Genomic DNA, 16,885 nt, shown 5'->3' on the forward strand with positions numbered 1-16,885 from the left:
AATCGTTTTGTCTGGGCTGTTCCATCTGCTTGCTGTTTTTGTATACCAAACCTGATTGTGTTCAGACTTCCTCCTTGGCCTGCTTCTTCCAATATGCTCCCTGGATTCATGATACAGAAATGTCATCCTCTTCCGTTTCTGACTAACCTCTTTGTAATGACTTTTTTTTGCCATGTACCATTGTCTGGCTACTCCTGACTTGGCCTTTCCTTTCTGGACTTGTTTTCTTTTACTATAGCAACTGTGATAATTATTGCTTGCATATATTGAGAGTTTTCCATGTGCCAGGCACATTGCAGAGGGCTCTATTTATGTTCGTGTCATTTAATCCTCACAACTGCCTCGTACTGCTAAGTATGGTTATGCTCATTTTACAGAATGGAAAATCGAGACACAGAGAGGTAAAAGAACTTGCCTAGTGTTAACACCTAGTGATAGATCTGGAATTAAAATTTCAGTTGCCTCCAAAGCACATCCTCTTTTTTATATATAAAATAAAATAAATTTGTTTTAATATTTATTTTTGAGAGAGAGAGACAGAGCATGAGCAGGGGAGGGGCAGAGAGAGAGAGAGACACACGCAGAATCCGAAGAAGCAAGAACTGTCACCATGGTACGTGACGTGGGGCTGGGACTCACGGACTGTGAGATCATGACCTGAGCCGAAGTCAGACGCTCAACCGACTGAGCCACCCAGGCACTCCCAAAGCTCATCCTCTTAAACATACGCTGTGTTACATCCATGATGAAGAAGATGATGGTGATGACGATGGTTACTACAATATGTTGAGCACCTACTGGGTGCTGGGCAGCAGGTGCCACCTTTCCCCTCCCATTTTACAGTGTGGAAACTGCTGTTACACATGCTCTGCTTTTAGGCTAATAAGTAAGTGCCAGAGTTTGAAGGTATTGGATATTCTTGCATTAGAGCATTCTTTCAGTATGTTTTTCCTTTTACTCTCTTTCCTATTTTAATGGTCAACGTAATAATGTTTTCCTGACTGCTGCCAGTATTAACAATTAAAATGTTGCCTGAGGTTTTCTACACTTTTTTTTTTTTTTTTTTTAAATTTTTTTTTTTTCCCAACGTTTTTTTATTTATTTTTGGGACAGAGAGAGACAGAGCATGAACGGGGGAGGGGCAGAGAGAGAGGGAGACACAGAATCGGAAACAGGCTCCAGGCTCTGAGCCATCAGCCCAGAGCCCGACGCGGGGCTCGAACTCACGGACCGCGAGATCGTGACCTGGCTGAAGTCGGACGCTTAACCGACTGCGCCACCCAGGCGCCCCTCTACACTTTTTTTCTTACCATTGCTTTGGCTTTATCATTTTCTTATTTGTTACCTTTGCTATTTTTTTTTTTCCGTATCAAAAGCAGATAAAGGGGATAAAATAACGGGGGGAAAGGAAAAGGTACTAAGGAAAGGTAAAAGGAAATTCCAGATACTAGAAATTCTCCTGTGAGCTCAGTTTGGAATACTAAAATTTAAACTAAAAGCTTTGGGGTTTTGTTGTTGTTGTTGTTTGTTTTGTTTTTCGCAGCCGTCATTTGTTGAAGGAATATTAGGGCTTTGGCACTTACAAACTTGGTGACATAAGTCACAGTATTTGACCTTACTAACCTTAGTTTCCTAATCTGATAATAGGTTAAATAATATGCTCTTCACAATGCATGGTTAGTTGTGGCAATGATTAAATCCAGTAACCAATGTCAACCTCCATAATGTAGTGCTCAGAAGTGTTAGTTTACCATTTTTACCTTCAGGTGTAAATGAAATAATCCAGCGTATGTGGCTAAACACTGCAGCTTGTGTTAGATATGGCTTTTTGCATTTACCAAATTAAGTGTTAGCATACACAGGTATGTCTCTGGATAAAAATTCATCAAGCTGTATCCTTAATATTTAAGTACTTCGACTATATGTAAGTTAGTTATATCATTAAAAAAGAAAAATCAGTATGCAAGCTGCACCTTCAGTTGGGACATGTGGTTAGCTGATATTTTCATGTATTAATATGCAACATGTGGGGTCATTACCTATCATTTTGTAATCCCCAAGGTCATTTAGTGGTTATTGAGCTTGAGCAGGAAGAGAAATACTGTCAAACATTTATTTCAAATGTATTATTTTAGTAAGCAAAATTTTCAGAACTATTTATTTTTAGGGAAGGTATATTCAGTCCTAAACTATTACACCTAATGTTATTAGTTCCCCCTGTGTATAGATCTCATCCTGCTTTGGATCTGCCACTTATAGGTAGGAAATACTACAGTTTTAGAGCAAGCCGTGAAATGTGAGAACAGTTGGTACTTTTGAGGCAAGCCTGTCTTGAAGACATATCTTTGAGTCTACCTCCTTTCCCATCAGTGTGTAATGCACAACCCTGACGTTTTGTGCATGATTACATCTACAAGTTCTACTCTGGAGTAGGCTCCCATTCTTCTATAGCTGTGAATCTGGAGAGTTATAAAAAAGCTCAACGGCAGAAGTAGGTGTGGCCTTTCGGGGCGGGCCACACAGCAGCCCGAATGTAGTTGGCAGTCTCCTCCCCTTCCTGCACTTGAGCTCTTCACAGTGTGCGCTCTGGAATGACAGGCATTCCTGTGTGAAGAGAGCCAGCGTGAAGACATATTTGTAAGAACCACAAGTGCCCAGGCTGGGATACAGGGAACAGAAACTCCAGCAAATTAACTCACCTCATGCTTTTTCCCGACGTTTGGCAGTGACACTGAGAGAGGAGTGCATGTCTCTTCTTTATGTGGATTTATCTTTTTTAAGTTTTCTTTGGTCCGGGACAGTTTGTTGTCGTGAGACACATCAGACAATTTAATCATGGGGCAAGCTGACGTCTCCAGACCGGTAAATCCAGATGCAGTTGGTGAGTAATAGAAGGCAAAGAAATTTTGACAGAGGCAAGGCAGATGAAGATGTGAAATTGAATATTTTGTAGGGAGTTGACCGGGAGGCTTTTGTTGTTTATAACTTTAGGATGTGTACAACTTTGTGAAGAATGAATGAAACGTTGTAAGTTGTTTTTCATTCAATTATATTAATTTGCCACTCATAGTTTTGTTTTACTTGAGCCGTTCGGAGTTTTTTTTTATATAATAGTGTAGGGAAACTATCTATTAATTTCTTGCCCTTGCAGAAGATAAGTGCTACAGGAACTCATATTTAGAATTCAGTGTTTTACTAGTGTGTTGCAGGACTTGGTATGTATATGGTATAGAGGTAGCACAGCTGATTTCTATAAATGGGACTTTTTTCAAGAATTAACATAATTTCTTAGACTCAGTTATATATACATCCTCCAGATAAGTCTCAGGCTTTTCCCATTGTGCTGGTGTTTCCATTTCTCATAAGGCAGTTCTTTGATATAAACATTTCTCAAGTCAGTGCTTTATATTTGAAGTGTTTTTGTCTCAGAGATAGCTAGAGAGCAAGCTGGTAATTACAAGTGTAGCTTAGAGTTTCAAGGCTTGTAAGTGAAGTGGAAGTCCATTGTCACTGAAGACTCATTTTCCCAAACGTGTGGAGTTTTGTATAAGATGAAGATGGAAAGGTGGGAAAAATAGTTTTAAGTGGGTATTTGTTAAAGGGTTGAAAATGTAAGCAAAGTGGGGGAAAGCCTATGAATCATTTCTTGATATTACACTCTTAAAAAAATGATTTATACCTTCTCTTTGATTTAGGAAGTAGCAGAAAACATGTTCAGTCCTAGGCTGCTCTTTTTTCAGAAATGAGAAATGTTGATGACTTTAAAGAAAACATTTAAAGTGTGGGAACACAGGTAACATTCCCAAATATCTCGTGATTTAATATTATTTAGTTTCTAAAAGTGTGTTTCCCCCCTGAGATCTTGCCAGATGAAGTTCCTACAAAGTATTTTTCATGTTTTGCTGAAACTGAAGCACGTGGATCACAAAGTGAATCACAGAGCAACAGATTTTTAGGACCAAAGTCAGGACTTGATTCACTTCACCTTGATCATGAGCAATTTTTAAAACTTTCTTTTATTTTTAGTGAAATTTTTCATAAATAGAAAAAAGCATAGACAAAAATACACAAAAATATAAAGGATCCTTTGGGCCACTGCCCAGCTTAAGAAATGAAATTAAAAACAGAGATATCCCGCTCCACCCCTCTCTCTATGCCCATGCCCGCATTCCCTTGTGATGACATTTTGTTTCTTTGGTCCCAGAGGTAACCACTCTCCTGAAATTGATAAATTCACTTTTGGGTCACTAACTTCTCCTGTAGTTCTTCATTAATAAGGATAAGGATCTAAACAATGCTAGGCATTTATCTATGAGATGGAAATGAATGGTATTTGAGAACCAAGAAATAGGCAAAGAGATATAAATTACTGATAGGATATAACTTACTTAGGAAGAATGCCCATCTAACATCTATATACAAAAATATTTCATCTAAGTAGATAAAGTTTGATATTTTTGTTTGATAAAAAGTGAGCCTCAAATTCATCAATTTTTCTGTCTACCAATAGTCCTAAAAGCAGAACTAGAAATCACTCAGGCACCTAAGATTTTTATATTCTCTCTAGATTTTTTTTTTTTTTTTTTTTAAGAGAGTGAGCACAAGCAGGGCAGAGGGACAGAGGAAGAGAGAGAGAATCTCAAGCAGAGATCATGGGATCATGACCTGAGCTGAAATCAAGAGTCAGGTGTTCAACCAACTAAGCCACTCAGGTGCCCCTGTTCTCTCTAGATTTAATTTTTGGGTTTTATTTTCTATTTCCTAGATAATTCATAGGTGGCTGTAAGCTATTTTAATGGAGACTATAGTATATTTCTTATAATTCAGGATTTATTCTATTTGAGTAAATCAGGGCCAGGTCATGAAGGGTCAACATTGACACCTTTGAGAACTACGCCATTGCTTTATTTTTATTTTATTTTATTTTATTTTATTTTATTTTATTTTATTTTACTTTATTTTTTAAGAATTCTTTTTTTTCAGATTTATTTTATTTATTTAAAAATTTTTAGGGGCGCCTGGGTGGCGCAGTCGGTTAAGCGTCCGACTTCAGCCAGGTCACAATCTCGCAGTCCGTGAGTTCGAGCCCCGCGTCAGGCTCTGGGCTGATGGCTCAGAGCCTGGAGCCTGTTTCCGATTCTGTGTCTCCCTCTCTCTCTGCCCCTCCCCCGTTCATGCTCTGTCTCTCTCTGTCCCAAAAATAAATAAACGTTGAAAAAAAAAATTAAAAAAAAAATTTTTTTTTTAAATTTGTTTATTTTGCAAGAGAGAGAAAGAGCACCAGCAGGGGAGAGGCAGAGAGAAGGAGAGACAGAATCCCAAGCAAGCTCCGTGCCATCAGCACAGAGCCCAAGGTGGGACTCAAACTCACAAACTGTGAGCTGAGATCAAGAGTCGGATGCTTAACTGACTGCGCCCCTTTTATTTATTTATTTTTTAATGTTTATTTTTTAGAGAAAGCACGAGGGGGAGGTGCAGAGAGAGAGAGAAAGAGACAGACAGAGGATCTAAAGTGGGCTCTGCGCTGACAGCAGAGAGACCGACGTGGGGCTTGAACTCATGAACTGCAAGATCATGATCTGAGCCAACATCAGACAATCAACTGACCACCCAGATGCCCCAAGATTTCTTTTATTAAATTTATTTTTTTTCACTTTTTTAAAAAGTTTATTTATTTATTTTGAGAGAGACAGAGACAGTGCAAGTGAGGTAGGGGCAGAGAGAAGAGGAGACAGAGAATCCCAAGCAGGGTCCACACTGCCAGAGATCACAAAACTGCTAGATCATGACCTGAGCCAAAACCAAGAGTCAGACGCTTAACCAACTGAGCCACATAGGCACCCCCAGATTTTTTATTATTATTTTTTTAATGTTTATTTACTTTTGAGAGAGACAGAGCATGAGCGGGGTGGGGGGTTGGGGGGGGGTGGGGAGCAGTGAGAAAGAGGGAGACACAGAATCCGAAGCAGGCTCCATGCTCTGAGCTGTCAGCACAGGGCCCGATGCAGGGCTCAAACTCACGAACTGTGAGATCATGACCTGAGCTGAAGTCAGACGTTTAACCGACTGAGCCACCTAGGTGCCCCTAGATTTATTTTATTTTTAGAGAGAGAGTGCACGCATGAGCAAGAGAGTGGGGCAGAGATACAGAGAGAGAGAGAATTTTATTTTTTATTTTTGAAAGAGCAAAAATCTTAGGCAGGCTCCATGCTCAGCACGGAGCCGGAGGCAGGGCTTGATCTCATGACCATGGGATCATGACCTGAGCCAAAATCAAGAGTTGAATGCTCAAGCCACCTGGACACCCCACTACATCTTAGCTTTAAAGGCTTTTACCAAACATAACTGTTTCTTCATGAAATTTAAGAGGCATTTCAGTGGATGAGTGTGTGGAAAGTCTTATCAGATTCTTTGGAAGGATAAATGTACAAAGTAAATTAAGATTTAAATCATTTGTTTACAGTTCTAGGCCTATAATATAGTAATTCGTTTTAAGCTTTAAAATTGATGGTATTGGGGCACCTGGCTGGCTCAGTTGGTAGAGTAGGCAACTCTTGATCTTGGGGTCATGAGTTCGAGCCCCATGTTGGGGGTAGAGTTTACTTAAAAAAATTAATAAAACTGATGGTTCTAAGTTTAGCAAGCTAAGTAAAACAAAATTAATTACTGGGTATATTGAATATATTTCTTATTATTTAAGGCACTGTAAATGTTTTAGTGGATGCTGATAGATATAAATCATGTCTATGCCCTTGAAAAGTTTACTTTCTAGCTGAGAATTTAAATATTGAAAGAAAAAATCCAAGATATTTATAAATTTAAGATAATGTGTATTCTTAGGGCATCTAGCTAGCTCAGTCAGTGGGACATGCAACTCTTGATCTTTGGGTTGTTGGTTTGAGCCCCATGTTGGGTATAGAGATTACTTAAAAATAAAATCTTTAAATAAAAACAAAACAAAAAAACATTTAAGATGTATTTCTTTCTTAGTTGACCATAGCTTATGTTGGATGTCCAGAGCTGTTAATTAAGAAGAGTCTGCTTTCAAATAAATAACCTTTGCATGGGGAATCATATGCACGTAGATAAGATGTTATGTCAGTATCCATCTAGAGTTTTACCATAGGACCTCTCTAACAATTGGTGAATTAATCAATTATTTAAATCCAGAGTAGGAGTTTATGCTGTAGTGTCCATTCAGGGGAATAAGCAGTTATCCTCAGTAGTTCGTATAAAATTTTTTTCCTCAAGTGAAATATGTCCATAGGAGAAGCCTGTATATTTACTCAGAGAAAATGTTCAAGTAGTAATACTTTGTAGTTCTTGATCAACGTAAAAGCTCTTTCTGTCTTCACTAAAATCCTTTACTGTGTATCAGATTAAAGCAGCCAGCTAATTATTAGCACATGTCCTTAAATTAGGCACAAGACCAAATAATTTTATTTTTTTTTCAATATATGAAGTTTATTGTCAAATTGGTTTCCATACAACACCCAGTGATCATCCCAAAAGGTGCCCTCCTCAATACCCATCACCCACCCTCCCCTCCCTCCCACCCCCATCAACCCTCAGTTTGTTCTCAGTTTTTAAGAGTCTCTTATGCTTTGGCTCTCTTCCACTCTAACCTCTTTTTTTTTTCTTCTTCTTCTTTTTCCTTTTTTTTTTCCTTCCCCTCCCCCATGGGTTTCTGTTAAGTTTCTCAGGATCCACATAAGAGTGAAACCATATGGTATCTGTCTTTCTCTGTATGGCTTATTTCACTTAGCATAACACTCTCCAGTTCCATCCATGTTGCTACAAAGGGCCATATTTCATTCTTTCTCATTGCCACATAGTACTCCATTGTGTATATAAACCACAATTTTTTTATCCATTCATCAGTTGGTGGACATTTAGGCTCTTTCCATAATTTGGCTATTGTTGAGAGTGCTGCTATAAACATTGGGGTACAAGTGCCCCTATGCATCAGTACTCCTGTATCCCTTGGGTAAGGGACCAAATAATTTTAATAAACTATACTCTACCATTTAGTCTGGAACTTTCTTTCTCTCTGCCTTTCCATTCTCTTATCTCTAGGTTTGTGTTTTTGTTTCTTCCTTTTTGACCCTTCATATATTTTTCATTCAAAAATTAGCCTCTCTTTTTTTAACTTTTACATAGGAATATATTGCTTTAAGAGGTACCGTATTGTAATATTTTCCTCTTTCCTACATTCGTTTTCCATCACCTTTTGATTCATTTTGCTCTAAAATTCATAGTTACGGGTTCTCAAGCCCATGATGATGGAGTAATTTGGGGCAAGGTGATTTAGAAATATAGGGTAAAATCAGTAAGGAGAATGTTGGATGGAGAAAATTTAATGTAGGTATATAACAATATTAACATAGGAATAAATAATAGATGGGTTAATTAAGAATAAACTACTTCGTAACCCTTTGAAGAAAAACTTGGCATTATTTGGTCATGAGAGTTATCAGAGACATTTTTTCATACTTACCGAGGTGTAACAATAAATGGTTTCCTCCGGGAAAGAAGGAACAGGCACACTTTCCACATGTAGTCAGGAATGAGGAGCAAGCAGAATAGGAGTCTGACATGGACTTCTTATAATAGGGTTTTCTGTTATCGAATGTGGCCTGCCAACCACAAATTATTGACCCTTCTCTCTGCTCCAGTGGATTTTCTCAACAGCCCCTTTTTCTCCTTGCAGGAAAACTTGGGAAAGTTTAAGCCTTTTTTCCATGAGAGAATCTATATTTTCTGGCACCTCACTATAAAACCTTCCTCTCAACTTGGAATTTTTATCAAAAAGTGTACACATTTTGATTCAGTCATGGCCAGAAAACTATTTTACCAGAGTTGGAATCCCAGACCTAACTGCACCTGCAGGTGCAGAGAGAGACTTTCTCCCTATCTTCTCCAGTGCTTTGCCCAATTCTATTTCCTGAAGGTCAGAACCTTGCAGTATTTCCAAGGGAAGTTATGGGCCTGCTCTAGACAAAGCCTGCTTTGTTCAGTAGTGGCAGATTTTGCTTTCTGTAATTTTGTTGTAGTTTTCTAAAACAGTTCTTTAAATCCAATAATAATCCTCTTTTAGAAGGCAAAAGTGAGTGAGTGCAGTAGTGTAAGTACCATAAATTAATGTTCTCCATTTACAAGGTTTTGACGCTGTTAAAATGCTTGTATAAACACAAGATCGGTTTCAAACTCAATGAGCATTAAAAAAAAAAAAAAATCCCAGAACTATTAGATTATAAAAATAACTGATCACAATATATGTAAGGCAAGTCATGCAAGTCATGCTTAAACTTAAAAAAGGATAATTAACACTTTTTTTTTTTTTTGAGAGATGGTGTAAGTGAATGAGGGGCAGAGAGAGAATCCCACAAGGGGCAGGGAGAAAGAGGGAGGGAGAGAGAAAACTGGGGCTCACTGGAAGCAGGGCTCATGCCCACCTGATGCAGGACTTGAACTCACAAACCGTGAGATCATGGCCTGAGCTAACGTCAGATGCTTAACTGACTGAGCCACCCAGGCGCCCATAATTGATACTTCTTGATAATGGAGTGTGTATCTTGTTGCATAAAACTATAGATTTTTAAATTTTTGACCAAAAGCTGGTTATTATAAAGGGTTTATGGGTAAAACGGGAAAACTTTATACACTTTAAATCTAAACATTTTGAAACTTAATAAGGTACAAGAAATAGAGGTGGAACTAAGACCCGATAATTTTGTTACTTACTATAAACAAGCCTAATGAAGGGGAGAGGGTAGTGAAGGCTGTATTGAAAACTAAGTTTTCTACTGACTCCAGTTGCCTGTGCCTTACTTTACCTTCCAACATGGGTAATTCAGAATTGGTTATAGGGGTGCCTGGGTGGCTCAGTAGGTTGAGCATCAGATTTGATTTTGGCTCAGGTCATGATTTCACGGTACATGAGTTCAAGCCTCTCATTGGGCTCTGCACTGATAGTGCAGAGCTTGCTTGGGATTCTCAGTCTCCCTCTCTCTGCCAACCTCTTACTCTCTCTCTCTCTCTCTCTCTCTCTCTCAAAAATAAATAAACTTTAAAAAATTTGGTTGTATGTCAGGGGCACCTGAGTGGCTCAGTTGGTAGAGCATCTGACTCTTGATTTAAGCTCAGGTCACGATCCCAGGACCTATGTTGGGCTCCTAAACATGGAACCTGCCTAAGATTCTCTCTGTCTCTCTCAGAACACCTGGGTGGCTCGGTTGGTTAAGTGTCCAACTCTTGATTTCGGCTCCGGTCATGATCTTACAATTTGTGAGATTGAGCCCGACATCGGGCTCTGTGCTGTCAGCACAGAGCCTGCTTGGGATTCTTCCTCTCCCTCTCTCTCTCTGCCCCTCCTCTGCTTGCTCATTCTCTCTCTAAGTAAGTAAATAAACATCTTTTTTTAATTTAAAAAAAGATTCTCTCTCTGACCATTTCACCTGCTAGCGTTCTCTCTCTCTCTCTCAAAAAAAAAAAAAAAAAGAATTGGTTATAAATCAGATTCAGATTTCTGATAACGAACATTATCTTTGACCTATGGCTTTTTGTTTAACCCTGTTTTATCCTTATCTCTAGCAAGTAATGTAGGTGTAATGTATAACTACAGCTAATAGTTAATGAATACTTTATCTGAAGATGAAAAGTGTTAAGTAATTTTTAATAATAATATACATTTGGGGGTACCTGGGTGGCTCAATCAGTTAAGCGTCCAACTCTTGAGTTCAGCCCAGGTAATGATCTCACACTTTGTGAGTTCGAGCCCTGTGTTGGGCTCCATGCTGACAGTGGGAAGCCTGCTTGGAATCCTCTCTCTCTCTCTCTCTCTCTCTCTCTCTCTCCCTCTCAAAATAAAAAATAAACTTAAAAAAAATATTACATGTTTATTAAAAAATCACCCCAGAAATTCATCTGGAACAACTAAACTGGAACTAAAAAACCTGAATTAATATTGATCGGGAAAAATCTGAGGGTTGAAGAAAGAAAGTAATAGAACTCTGCATAATACATGGTATAAGGAACAAGTCTAGGGGTGTCTGGGTGGCTCAGTCATTTGAGCCCAACTCCCGGTTTCTGCTCGGGTCATGATCTCATGGTTTATGAGACTGACCCCTTCATCGGACTCTGTGCAGACAACATGAAGTCTGCTTGGGATTCTCTCTCTTTCCCTCTCTCTCTGCCCCTCCCCCCTCAAAATAAATAAATAAACATTTAAAAAAAGGAAGAAGAAGCCTATGAAGTATGACGTACTACGGCTTGAGTGAGGGAGCAGGTAGTTTAAATACCAGGGCATAGTATCGGGGTACTCCTGAAACCAGAAATTCCAAACTAATTTGATTGGTTATCTTCCTCTCCCAACCTCCACTACCTCCAAAAAACACCAAGATCTCCAACTCTGACATACTTTCCTAGTGGGCTACATGACTCAAAGAAAAAGGTGTTTTCTTTAGGACACACAATCATAAAACTATAGCCAGCATCCTATACCCAGTGTTCTGGCAAACAAAGGGAAACTACCTTGTTTGGGCTCTCATGGAAAACAGAATGGAGCCATAAGGCCATTTTTAATTCCATAACTAGTTTAAACAGAAACAATGGAGTATACAAATGTGACTCCAAGTCTGTATTTCTTAAGTTAATTTATTTATTTTGAGGGAGAGAGAGAGAGAGAAAAAGTGCAAGTGGGGGAGGGGCAGAGACAGGAAAGAGTGAGAATCCCAAGCAGGCTCCGCACAGTCGGATGCTTAGCTGACTAAACCACCCAGGCTTTTTTTTAATCATTAAATTTTCATCATTAAAAAATTCTAAAGGGATGATTTCTAGATTCTTGAATATACTTTTTTTTGTATGATTTTGTTCATCTGTCAGTTTCTCTTTCTATTGCAGTTTTGTAATGCAATTGAATTTTCTTCCTGTCATAGTAAGAAACCTGAATCACTGAATCCAAGAATGCTACAGAGAGTAGTGGCTTCATTAGATCTGTCAGCTGCAGACATCGCGGATTTATGCATACATTCTACACCTGAAAAATTTACATCTGATGAATTTAGGTCATCATTAAATTTGGTCTGTAACTCATTTTGCACAAGGTTTTACTCATGGCAAACAGGGGTGGGTGGTATGCTTAAAAGAATATGGGAGTAGGGGCGCCTGGGTGGCTCAGGTCATGATCTCACGGTTTGTGAGTTCGAGCCCTGCATCGGGCTCTGTGCTGACAGCTCAGAGCCTGGAGCCTGTCTCAGATTCTGTGTCTTCCTGTCTCTCTCTGCTCCTCCCCTGCTCATGCTTTGTCTCTCTCTCTCTGTCTCTCAAAAATAAATAAACATTAGGGGTGCCTGGGTGGCGCAGTCGGTTAAGCGTCCGACTTCAGCTCAGGTCACGATCTCGCGGTCCGTGAGTTCGAGCCCCGCGTCAGGCTCTGGGCTGATGGCTCAGAGCCTGGAGCCTGTTTCCGATTCTGTGTCTCCCTCTCTCTCTGCCCCTCCCCCATTCATGCTCTGCCTCTCTCTGTCCCAAAAAAATAAATAAACGTTGAAAAAAATTAAAAAATAAATAAATAAATAAATAAATAAATAAACATTAAAAAAAATTTTTTTAAAAAGAATATGGGAGTAGAAAGTATTGTTTGGGTAATCCAAATCCACTCACTTTAACATGTATTACTGCTCCAAATATCGAGGAAATATATCCTTGAGTAGTTTCAGACTGATTTTCATGGATGGATGATTTTCATCCATCCATTGTGGGATGGAGCCTCACATCTGGCTCCACACTATCAGTGCGGAGCCTACTTGGGATCCTCTGTCTCCCTTTTTCTCTGCCCCTCTGCTCGCTCATGCTCTCTCTCAAAATAAATTTAAAAACATTTAAAAAGCGCATTAAATATAAATGGACTAAACACTCTAAAGAACAACAATTGTCAAACTAGATAGAAAAACAAAATCAAGGCAAAAGTTTCATTAGATTGACACAGGGAATTTCATAATGATAAAAGTGTATTTTAATAGAAAGATATAACTCTAAATTTCTATATATCCAATAACATGGCTTTAAAGTATAGGGGCTCAGGGTGCCTGGGTGGCTCAGTTGGTTACGTTACTTTGGCGCAGGTCACAATCTTGCGGTTTGTGGGTTCGAGCCCTGCATCAGGGCTCTTTGCTGACAGCTTGGGGCCTGGAGCATGCTTCAGATTCTGTCTCCCTCTCTCTGCCCATCCCCCACTTGCACTCTGTCTCTCTGTGTCAAAAGTAAACGTTAAAAAAATTAAAATAAATAAAGTATAGGGGCTCCTGGGTGGCTCAGTCATTTGAGTATCCGACTTCAGCTCAGGTCATGATCTCACAGTTTTGTGAGTTCAAGCCCTGCAACGGGCTCTCTGCCCCTCCCCCGCTCTTGCTTTCAAAATAAATAAACATTTAAGAATATAAATAAATAAAAATTTTATAAAACAAGGGCACCTGGCTGACTCAGTCAGAGGAACATGTGACTCTTAATCTCGGGGTTGTTACTTCTAGCCCCACATTGGGTATAGAGATTACTTAAAAATAAAATCATATTTTTAATTTATGTTTTTTAATTGTTTTTAAATGTTTATCTTAAAGAGACAGTGTGTGAACAGGAAGAGAGAGAGGGAGACACAGAATCCAAAGCAGGCTCAATGCTCCAAGCTGTCAACACAGAGCCTGACAGGGCTCGAACTCACGAACCGTAAGATAATGACCCGAGCCAAAGTTGGATGCTTAACTGACTGAGCCATCCAGGCGCCTCAGAAGTAAAATATTAACATATATGTATATGAAAAAAAAAATTAATAGAACTAGAAAGTGAAAGAGACAAATCCATTTTCCTAAGTAGAGATGTTAACATTCCTCTCTCAGTAATTTTTAGAACAAGCTGACAAATCAGAAAGGATATTAATGATTTAGACAACGTGATTAAACAACTTGACTTAATGGCATACATAAAACACTACACTCAACTGCATAAGATACCATGTTTCCAAAGTGCACATGGAACACAATATAAATCTGGAAAAAAATAACTGCAAACTTTTTCATTGTTTGTTTTTAATTTAAACTATATCTGAAACTAAGACGCAAAGGAAAGACCCTTACAGTTCTTCTGTAGGAATACTTATGCTTAAGTAGGAAACACTGAATGATGTTAGGATTTTCTACTTTGTTTTTCTTCAACAAAGAATTAGGTTACATACAGAGCAGGTCTGCCTGTCTCTTTGAACATGCATACCATTTCCAGATAATAATCTGGGATTGGGTTTAACAAACCTGGCTGATCATAGGAATCACCTGTGAAGATTTTTAAAAAATAGATTTCTGGGTTCCACCACCTGGAGATTCTGTATTTTGAAAAGGTAACTGGGCTGATACCAAGTATTTGAATGGATTTAGAAGTTACTGTAATGATGCTGTACTTGTCATATGGAGGGGAGGAGTGTGGAGAATATAAGAATATATGAAAATGTTATAAGAATGAATGGATTTGGGATAATAATTAGGTCAGGGCTGGGTGGTTCAGTGGCTGAACCCCCCACTGCATAAGGCAAGAGGCATATATGCTTCTAAAAGTTTTATAAACATGAAAAGCACTCACATTTGTATAAAATATCAAAGAAAAAGAGCTGTTCTCTCTCATTTTTTAATTTATTTTTTTATTTGAAAAAAAATTTTATGTTTTTTTATTTTGAGAGAGAGTACAAGCAGGGGAGGGGCAGAGAGAGAGGGAGAGAGAATCCCAAGCAGGCCCAATGCAGGGCTCAAACTCATGAACCATGAGATCATGACCTGAGCTGAAATCAAGAGTCAGACACTTAACCAACTGAGCCAACCAGGTGCCCCTTTCTCTGCTGTTCATATTCAGTGACCATATTTGGTAACTTTCTTTACACAAAGAAAGAGGAGGTCTATTCTTAGCAGTAGATGTGATGGCAGACATATTTGTTTTTATTATAGCTATTGGTATTTTCCACACACACTGTACTTTTGAATATAAACTGAACTTGTCTTGAGTTCATATGGCCAGCAGACATGAATATGTTTGAAGATATCCTGATTTTACTGTTTTGAATATATAAGAGAAAGGGGACACATAAATCCATTGTATATAAGGAAGAATTCAAAGGGATGAACTAAGTTCTACCTCTGAAAGTGGTTAGACACCTGGCAAGATAGACAGTAAGCCAGATTGGCTGTTTCATTCAAGGACTTGTCTGTGAATCCACTCTCACCTAAAATTCCTGAAGATTTCTGGCTGCTTTTCCTTGTAAAAAATAGCACCGAGCACTCACGTCTTCTTTCATATTGTTAGTTGTTTTGTTTTTTGAGTTTTTATATTATCTTCCTTAGTGCTTTTAATCAAACAAGCATTTTCCTGTGTGTCATTTGGAGCTGAGTGAAGTTCATTCAGTAGGTGGGTCAGCAGGACATTTCAAGTTTCAGTCTCTCCTTGCCTCTAGCAAGTAAGGAGACTATGAACAGCTTATGGTACTTAGCTCCATTTCTGAAAGTGTTATCATTAACATATGTTAAATATTATATTGTATGGTATATCTGAAATGTCTTGAGGTCTCATTGACATCTCATGATTGGGAGAATACGGTCTTAAAGCATTGGCTCTTCAAAGCAACACCACGTGGGGTGCCTGGGTGTCTCAGTCAGTTAAGCGTCCAGCTTTGGCTCGGGTCACAATCTCACGGTTCGTGGGTTTGAATCCCACGTTGGGCTCTGTGCTGATAGTTGAGAGCCTGGAGCCTGCTTCGGATTCTGTATCTACCTCTTTCTCTGCACCTTCCCCACTCATGCTCTGTCTTTCGCTCTCTCACTCTCTCAAAAAAAAAACATTAAAGAAGCAACACTAGAGGCGCCTGGGTGGCTCAGTTGGTTAAGCGTCCCACTTTGGCTCAGGTCATGATGTCACCATTCGTGGGTTCGAGTCCCGCATTCGGCTCTGTGCTGACAGCTCAGAGCCTGAAGCCTGCTTCAGATTCTGTGTCTCCCTCTCTCTCTCTGCCCCTCCCCCGCTCACACTCTCAGAAATAAATAAGCACTTTTATAAATAAATAAGCAAGCAAGCAAGCAACACATGTATTTGCCCATGTGCCACCTCTGGGGCTCCATCCCAGGCACCACTGGGGGAATTTCTGCCACAGGAGATGTTCTGATGGCCGTGGCAAGTAAACTTATAAAAATATGGTCCAGCGTTAGAACAATGAGATTCTCTTGCATATCATGGAAGTAATTAAAGTAGTTGAGACTCAGGATGTGTTTGAGTAAATCCTGTACCTGAAGGAAAGAGGCTCTGTCCTCTCCTCTCAATCTGTTGCACTTCAGTAACCAGGACCCTGTTTTGCCTGTCATCAATACACAGTCAAATAATGCATCTAGCAGTCACTGCTGCACTCTAAACATGACAGTTGTGTAAAGTCTGAGTTTCATCAGCAGGCTTCCCTAAGACTCCCGTTTATCAACCAAAAAAGATTGAATTTTGCAAGTGTTCCTTAATAAAAAATTAGTGCTTGTTGATTATGTATTTTCTTTTATGAAAAAATATCTACAGTATTAAAGGAAATAATTTTTGAAGTGCATATGTTATGCCCATTTATCCTCCCCAAGAAGAGCGTTATTTGCTTCAGATGTGAAATTGTGTACAATAAACATGTTAACTTATTACATGTGATAATATACTGTGTGGTCCTTGATGTATTTCTGTAAAGTAAAGGTTCCACTTTAATTTCAGGATGGTTATTCCACATGACTCTTTTTTTCTTCTCCTCTAGACTTCTCCAGAGAACCCTGGGACAGTAGGTGGAGTGCAAAGCTGTATTGTGTTGCCTTCCTGCTTTTTTTGTTGCTTT

General features: G+C 39.0%; 1 protein-coding gene across 15 annotated transcripts in view; it reads left to right on the top strand.

The window, feature by feature from the left end:
* LOC123597470 (mediator of RNA polymerase II transcription subunit 18) overlaps nucleotides 1–16,885 on the top strand; it is a 134,815-nt gene that overhangs the window by 88,887 nt on the left and 29,043 nt on the right. For 7 of the 15 annotated variants that reach the window (XM_045476296.1, XM_045476301.1, XM_045476297.1 and 4 more), the window contains one exon: nucleotides 16,808–16,831. The exons of 4 other annotated variants lie outside the window; for them this stretch is intronic. In XM_045476296.1, the coding sequence (XP_045332252.1) occupies nucleotides 16,808–16,831 (24 nt within the window). Of the gene's footprint in view, nucleotides 1–1,859; nucleotides 2,882–16,807; nucleotides 16,836–16,885 lie in introns of those variants that run through there. 4 more of the 15 variants (XM_045476312.1, XM_045476310.1, XM_045476303.1 and 1 more) reach the window with 3 other exon arrangements.

This window comes from Leopardus geoffroyi, chromosome C1 (genome assembly GCF_018350155.1).
Source record: "Leopardus geoffroyi isolate Oge1 chromosome C1, O.geoffroyi_Oge1_pat1.0, whole genome shotgun sequence".
Taxonomy (NCBI): domain Eukaryota; kingdom Metazoa; phylum Chordata; class Mammalia; order Carnivora; family Felidae; genus Leopardus; species Leopardus geoffroyi.